The 8267-nt window shown below is 53.1% G+C and overlaps 1 protein-coding gene across 2 annotated transcripts in view; it reads left to right on the top strand.

Annotated features, from left to right (window-relative positions):
* The window catches only part of WDFY4 (WDFY family member 4), a 270159-nt gene that overhangs the window by 65290 nt on the left and 196602 nt on the right, over positions 1–8267 (top strand). For both annotated transcript variants that reach the window (XM_007446234.1, XM_007446235.1), the window contains exons 13-18: positions 2545–2759; positions 3956–4050; positions 4996–5221; positions 5646–5722; positions 6775–6996; positions 7639–7817. In XM_007446234.1, the coding sequence (XP_007446296.1) occupies positions 2545–2759; positions 3956–4050; positions 4996–5221; positions 5646–5722; positions 6775–6996; positions 7639–7817 (1014 nt within the window). The remainder of the gene's footprint in view (positions 1–2544; positions 2760–3955; positions 4051–4995; positions 5222–5645; positions 5723–6774; positions 6997–7638; positions 7818–8267) is intronic.

The following is an 8267-nucleotide window of genomic DNA, read 5'->3' on the forward strand; positions in this document are numbered from 1 at the left end:
GGGGGGGGGGGAACACAAACAGTCCATTGCAGGGACCATGTTCTTTGAGTGATGAGATCTCTCCTTGACATCAGTGATGTTGACAGAGTGACAAAATCCTACCTGGGGGCAGTCCCCCTGAAAACCATTCTAATGTAGTTTATATTTTAAACTAAAATTGAATAGTCTAAAATTTTAAGTCGAAAATATTACCAAAGATATTGTAATGATGGGAATTTCACTGAATGCCATCAGTTTGAGGCAGGAGCTATAGGCGTCATGCTTTTGGAAGGCATGGGAGGATGGGAGGGTGAGCTGTGTGACCCCTTCCTTTTTTAAAAAAAATATATTTATTTATTTATTTTTGTCTGCGTTGGGTCTTTGTTGCTCCATGCGGGCTTTCTCTAGTTGCGGCGAGCGGGGGCTACTCTTCGTTGCTGTGCGTGGGCTTCTCATTGCTGTGGCTTCTCTTGTTGCAGAGCACAGGCTGTAGGCATGCGGGCTTCAGGAGTTGTGGTTGTGGCTCCTGGGCTCTAGAGCGCAGGCTCAGCAGTTGTGGCACACGGGCTTCATTGCTCCGCGGCATGTGGGATCTTCCCACACCAGGGATCGAACCTGTGTGCCCTGCATTGGCAGACGGATTCTTAACCACTGCACCACCAGGGAAGTCCCACCCCTACCTTTTTAAAAAAATCTAGAAACTGATGACAAACACTGTAAATATGTTTCACTACACATTGTAGTCCTTGAAACACATGTGCTGCAACACTGTGTTCACAGCCTGAAGAAGAACGCCATCTTACAAATTTCTGTCCCTTAGTGATACAGACATACTCTTGGCCATCTCTGGGCAGGGTGGCCTCGAATAACTACATGCACAGGGAGGTAGGTGATGGTAGAGCGAGGTGATCTGAGTGTTGGGTCCAGAGTCCCAGAGTAAGTACCTTTATGGTGACTCCTGGCTTTACGTTGGTAGACTAAGCTAGACATAATCTACATCACCGTAGATCCCTTTTCTTGAAACCAGAGACTAGGGCAAATGTGTGCAATATGAAAGGCAGGCTAGGGTCTCCGCTTGGGTTCCCCAAAGTGGAGCCCGAGACAGGGCTACAGGTGCACGGGATTTGTGGAGGGAGGGACTCAGAAGAAGGGAGGTGAGGGAAGCAGAGTGGTGCAGGGGAAGGAGCTGAGTGAGGATATGCTATCAGCTGAAGTCTAGCTTCAGCCTGAGCCTACAGGGCGGGGCTCTCAGCATGAATTGCACCACAGAGGCTGAAGGGCATGGCTTCATTGGCTGTAGTCTGGGGGCGATGTATATGTGTTTGTATTTATGTGTGCACACTTTTATGCATGTGTGTATGTGCATGTATGTGTACATGTACACACATGTATGCATGCATGAATGTATATATGGGGGTTACATAGCAGGGCAGCTACAGCTTAGGGGAGGTTGACCTCCACAGGAGGGGCAGCTGTGATGGGTACACTAACCTGGAGAAGGAGGTCTGGGTGGAGCCCACATAGCCTCCACTGCAGGAAAACTCCATTAAGATCTAACTGGTATCCTGGTCATTTCAGAGAGTGTCTTATACAAAGTAAAAGAAAATGTGGACAGTCTTAAGAGTTTTTATGAAGAAAATTCCACCCCCCAATTTATATATCCATGGAGGCTGGGAATTCTAGGGGTTTACCCTTTTATGAAGAAAGGAAGATTGTGAAAACAATGTATTGTATTTGGGTCAATACTGACTGAGCTGATTCTATGCACTCTATCCTATGGGCTTCAAGGACGTAAAGATAGTGAAGTGAGTTGAAATCTAGTAGGAGGAAGATAAGAGGCCAGCCGTCTGTGTGTCTGAAAGTGCTTAGCACAGAGAGATGGACAAAGGATGAGGGGTGCAGGGAAGGCTTCCCCACTGGAGCCGTGACTTCAGGGGCTTGTATGAGCTGGTGTGGTTTGGCACGTGAAGACAGAGGGGGCTGCAGCTGCCACAGCCAACAGCCTGGGTGGGGCACCTGCTGCAGGCTGGCACTCCCAGGAGGATTCCACCTTCTAGGCTGGGGGCGCAAACTCAAACACAGAACTGTTGAGTGAGCGATGCCAGTGGGTAGGGGGTGAGTTGTGGGACCCGCTAGAGGGCATAGCCACTGCCCAGCTCCCACTGCTTCTTGACAGACAGAGGATGGCAAAGCGGCGTGACCAGATCTTTCCACCTTTTGAGAGAGGCCACAAGTCTGGACTTTTACGTGGAACCTCCAGGCTTTTAAATGTTAGCAATTCAGAAATGGTTTAAACATTGTGCGGGTCAAGCACCACATGTCTCAGGCTGATGCAGCCTCTCGCTTGCCAGTTTGCAGTCTGTTTTAAGCTGTCTACCTGTTCGGCAGCTCCTGTGAGGAGGCCACATCTGAGAGGCCCAGGACAGACGGGGTGCAGTAAGAACAGGCTGTGAGGGCTAGTCTCCTCGCCCCACCACCAACTCAAGGCCTAGTGGGGAGCTTACCAAAGTGGCCCGCGAAACATGCCGACCTCCAGGGCTCACTGCTTGCTTTGGTTACTCTTAGCTTTCCCAGGAGATCCAGTGCTCCGTGGCCAGTCACATCCAGTCCCTGGTGAAGTCGGAGAAGAACCGTCAGGTCATGTGTGAGGCGGGGATGCTCAGGACCCTTATGACCTACTGCCACCAGGCTCTGACCACCAGCAGCAGCCCCTTGCACTCGGGGCTCATCAGGATTTTTGAAAAGCTTGCTTCCCAAGCCATTGAACCAGACGTGTTAAGGTACCGTGTGCTGCACCTTAAATGCTGCCAAGCCCCTGGCAGCCATGCGAGTGCACAGTGGGCAGTAAGAGTGCCCCCTCCCCCTTCCCAGCGATGGACACTGCAAGTCCAGGGAGGAGCCTTGGGTCTGCAACAGTGTGAGGCCCGCAGAGCGGACGTAGCCCCTCCCATGGAGCTGATGTTCTCGGGGAGAGGGATAATAAGCAAAGGGTCCTGCAGACAATACAGAATAGCTCTCGATGGGCTGCTCAGTTCAGAGTGGGAGCTCTGAGGAGCTGGGAGGACCAAAGTCGGGAGATTGGGTATAAAGAGGAGGACTTCAAGGGAGTGGCAGTGGCTGAGGCCTGTGGCCTGTGCAATTCACCAGACCAGGTGAAGATGCCCTGCTGAGAGGGCTGGAGGCTGTAGGGGCCTGACTGCCACGAGGCTAGACCACAGGGAGCTTGGCTGGTGTGACGGGCCACGACTGGGCTCCCTACAAGGACGGGGACAGAGGCAGCACCACTGTGTCCTGTGGGGCCTTCGCACTGCAACCCCTCCATGAAGCCACATGTTTGCTGGAGAGCCACAGCAGGGAGAGAAGATGCACAAGGAGGAGCAGACACAGAAGACAGAAAAGCAGAGGAAAGAAAGGCTCTAGGAGGGAGGTCAGGGGTCTCTTAAGTACTTGTGGCCAGGCCACCCTGCCCTAGACGGTGTAGGTGTAGGGAGGGTGGTGCCCAGCGCCACAGGCCAGCTGGACCCCTGCTGACACACAGGACCAAGTGCAGGGGGACGGAAGGCAACCCCTCCAGCCAGCAGGCATGGGACCCAGGGGCCAGGCCAGCCTCTTTCCGCCTCTAGCTGTGGGGCTGTCAGACAAGGCCCCCGTGCTTAGTTCAGCTGATTAGTCAATTCCATTAGAAACTTAAAAACAAAGTATGACAAAGTTATTTTCCAACAAAACCCTTTTCCTCTCAAGGTCCTCACTGGTTAAGTCAAAAGCACTTAAATTCACCAGCTGTCTGGTCTGAGTGCCAGGTCAGGGATGCCCTGTTTCTGTATGGCCTGAGAAAAGGGTTTCCAGGCAGAGAGAAGAAGCCCTGGAGGGGGAGCCAGTGAGCTCTGGGACCTAGGACAGTGCTCAGATGAAGCTGGAGAAAATTTCTGCCTGCAAAATGTCTTCATTTGGTTCTCTTGTTTGTTATGATATTCAGACAGTTTCTAGGTTTTGGAATTGCTCCACCTCCGTCGGCTGCAGCGAAAATCCTCAGTTCATCTCACGTACATGGAGGGGACTCTGGATGCCCAGGTGAGGACAGAGGAAGGAGTAGGGGCAGGATAATGGGATTTAAAAGAGAATATGCATTTCTTGTAAGGGATCCTTTACAACATATGGGAAGCAGACAGATTTAAAAATGATTTTGCCTGCTGCTCAATGGAGCAGATGAGGAAAAAGCAGAAGGATCAGATCAGTGGCCCCCAGGTAAAGACCAGATATGGAAGGAGGGAGACCCCTACCCCCATACAAGATGGTGATGATGAGTGTGTACTTAACCCCTTTGGGCCTGGAGCACAGAAACCTTCATGTCACAGCGCGCGCAGGAGTACCCGGCACTGCCCCTGGGCAGAGGAACAGTGTCAGCTTTCTGCACAGCTCACAGCTCAGGGGGGGAGTTAGGAGGTCAGGAGAACAAAGCATTGGCCTGGTACCTGGAAAGATGCTGGTCCAGGGAACCAGCTTGGAGAAAAGGAGGACATGGACATGCTGAATATAAGATTGCATAGGACATTGAGGCAAGGAGGCCCAACTGAAAAGCAAGGATGGAGAGTCAGGCTTGAGCCGGCAGCCAGAGGTGGGAGACAGAGCTTTCGCGGAGACAGCCTGTTGTGAAAGAGAGTGTGGAGGCCAGAGAACCAATACAAAGCCACAGTGAGCGACGGCCAATGGGGCAAGCCAGTGACAGCAATAGAAAACCTGTATTGGAAAGGGGTGGGGGTCACGATAGAATTAAAGTGAGAAGAAGGTTCTAGGAGGAGCAGGTTGTCACAATAGTTCCGTGTTACCAAAATCAGCAGAGAGCGCAGGTGGGAGGGCCAGTGGAGGGCCCAGGAGGACACCCGCAGGGTTAGGAACGGCATGGTGCTCTGCAGAGCCCTCCTTCGGGGCTGTGGCAGAAATATGGGGGCTATTGTCAGAAGAGGGGCAGAAATGGTTTGAGCAAAGACACAGCTCTTCTCCTGCTTGCTGCCCTAGGGTCACAGGCAGTGACACCAGTGCCTGCTGAGGGTCCCCTGGACACCAGCCCTTGCTCAACAGTCACACAGGCCCTCAGGCCCTCAGGGCCATCCCAGGGCTCAACCACCGCCCTTCAGACAGCACTGAGCCTCATCTCCATGACCTCCCCACGCAACCTGCAGCCTCAGAGGGCAGCCCTGGCTCCATCCTTCGTGGAATTTGACATGTCTGTGGAAGGTTATGGGTATGACAGGCTTTCATATACTTGAAATACACTTTATTAATTTCCCAGTGCCTTGGGCGAATTATAATATTGATTACAAAAGTGTAGTTCCCATCGTCTCTCACACTCAGCTGTGGAAAATGTCTGGGTCATGGACACCCTGTCTTCTCAGTGGCTTCTTAGAGGCAGTGTCCCCAGCTGTCTTGGGTCAGGACCCTCTCATTCCCCTGGTGTGTCTGCATTCACGTGCCGTGTGGACTGCCCTCCCCTCTAGCCTCCAGAGCAGATTCCTTTCTTAGGGTCATGGCGCCAGCATCAGGTGCTTTCTGTCCTTGGGGCTTCATGGTCTAGGAGGGAGTGAGGCCCCTGCAGAAGGACAGAGGGGGAAACCTCACGCCAGAGGTTGGCTTGCGGTTCAATGATCTGAGACACTTTCCTGTTCCAGCTGTTTGTTTATTCCAACCCTGTCTACGGTGATGGGAACCAGCACTGTATACTCGGTCTCTGGAGGGATTGGGACAGGTAGGTGCTTCCCTGGGGGTTTAGTTTGCTGAGGTGCCCTCCCCGACCTGGGAGTAAGTCCTTGGGGAGCCTTGATTTCAGATTTCCACTTGGCATTTCCAGAAAGCGTGAGTCTTCCTCTTGGTCCCACTTGTCCCGTTGGTCATGCCTGCCTTGGGGCAGGGATGTCCTGTTCACTGTGCATCCCAAGGGCCCAGCCCATGGCTCTGCGCAGAGCAGGGGCTCTGTTAGCACTGATGGGCTCGGTGGGTGAGTTGGTGGCTGAGCCTGGCTTTGATGCATTTTGTCAGTGATTGACAGAGGCTGAAATGGACACCTCACCCCACCTTACGGCTCTCTCTAGAGAAGAATATGAGTTCTTTGTTGATGGCCATCCAGCCTTTGGCTCACGTGGGGATCGACTGGGCCTTGGCATGCTTTGTACAGTGCTGCACTCAGCTGAAAACCAGGCACCCCTTGTTAGGAGAGCCAGGGTCTGGGTTTCTATGGGAGGGTAGGTGCTCAGGAGCCATTACATTTACGGCCCATCGGCGCAGGGTTCCAAGCCTGATTCTGCCCATTCAGTGAGGGCAGTGGGCCCTGCCTGTTCCACCAACCCTGTTACAAGGTGGGAGGGCATGGGTTTCCCTAGAGTGGAATATTCCCCAGGCAAGGCTTAGCCAAGCTAGGCCGGGGTCCTCTGCCCCACGTAGCACATGGCCTGGCTTTAGACCAGCTGACCAGTGGGCCACATGATGACGGATCTCAGGGGTGTGCCACGTCTCCACTCCCTTGGCAAGGCAGAATGGAATAATAGGTGGGCCAGCATTGGAGAGAGGCTTCGAGAATCTAGGCTCAAGTCCTGGAGGGAATATGACTTATTGATGCAAGTATGAATAAGGAGACAAGAGTATCCTCCTGCGTGGGGTCATTGTAAAATAGGTGTGAGTCGGGTGGGGCACAGTGCTAGCACACAGTAGGGCCACCCCTTTGCTGAGTCAGAGCCACAGTGAGTCTAGACAGGCTTCCGCAGCAGGACAAAGCCTAAGGGCGTGCTTGTGTTCTGACCCCAGGCGCTGCCAGGTCCTTTCCTCCGCCAGGGGGCCTGACCTTTTCCTGCTGGTTCCTGATCAGCAGGCACAGCTCAGTCACGGAGGGCCACCCGCTGCGCTTCCTGACCGTGGTACGCCACCTGGCCAGGACCGAGCAGCCCTTCGTCTGCTTCTCCATCAGCCTCTGCCCGGAAGACCTCTCCTTGGTTGTGTCTACAGAAGAGAAAGAGCTTCAGCCTCTGGGTAAGGTTTCACCCACCCTTGGGAGAAGTGGAGCTGAGTCAGCAGCTCTTGGCCCAAGAGCCATGGGGACCGGCCCTCCTTCAGTTGTACAGGTGGCTGGTCCTGGCTCTGCCTCAAAGAGCTCAGCTCAGCTCTCCAAGCTCACCTGCCAGCGATGTCCTGAACTGGCCTGAGATGGCCAAGGCCAGGGTATTATGGCTACGCCTGTTCTTGTGTGCCCAATTTCATAGTGAGACATTGACACTGGAAGGCCCAGGGTTTGGCTTGGCATCCTTTACACACAGCACAGCCGCCTAGGCTCCTTCCCTCGCAGTTATTTGCCACCCTGTGTGCATCACTGTGGAGGCAGCAGTCTAGTGAGGGGCAGACCCTGCAGCCTGACTCCTGGGCTTGAACTCTGGCTCTGCAACCTTAGGTAAGTTACCTAACCTCTTTGTGCCTCAGGATGGTAACATGGAAATCACGATAGTGCCTGCCTCAGTGCCTGGCACAGAGCAAGAGCTCCAGCAATGACAGCTGCTGTTGTCAATATTCTGTGGCGGGGGGGATTCGGCATTGGCTCCATGGGCACAAGGCCCCCTTCTGCTGGGTTGCTGATCTCTGACACTGCAGGCGAGGTCTGGTGTTTGTGTTCTCTTCCAGATGTCATGGAACCCGAGGATGACCCTGAGCCTTCTGCGGGACGCCAGCTTCGGGTCAGGTGTGGCCAGATGCTGGCCTGTGGTCAGTGGCACCACCTGGCTGTGGTTGTCACCAAGGAGATGAAAAGGAATTGTACTGTTTCCACCTATCTGGATGGACAGGTCATCGGCTCAGCCAAGGTAAGATGGTTTTCCTCAGCTGTGCTTGCCCCATGGCCATACCTCCCCGCCACACCACCCTAGAGTGGCCTCAGTTCAGTTCTTTGCTTTTTTTTGGCAGCAGCATTGGTATCTAATGAAACCCCCTTGCTGTCCAGAACACCTGGCTGAGCTCAGGCATAAAAAGAACATCTTTAGGTGATGGTCACACAACCAGGGCAGAAACTAAAACATGGAAATAAGAATAGTCATGACAGTTATGATTATAAGAATAATCATAAGAGAATATAAATCTCCAGAATGAACAAAACAAGGCTTCTCACATTTTAAGGTGTGAATTCCCCAGGGAGGTCTGAGCAGGACCCAAGGTTCTACTTTTCTAAGAGGCAGCCAGTCTGCATGCTACACTTAGCAGCAAGACACAAGGACTTGCAAAGACACCAACATGTCTTGCCAGATTTAGAGCAGGAA

Source organism: Lipotes vexillifer, unplaced genomic scaffold (genome assembly GCF_000442215.2).
Source record: "Lipotes vexillifer unplaced genomic scaffold, Lipotes_vexillifer_v1.1 scaffold1143, whole genome shotgun sequence".
NCBI lineage: Eukaryota > Metazoa > Chordata > Mammalia > Artiodactyla > Lipotidae > Lipotes > Lipotes vexillifer.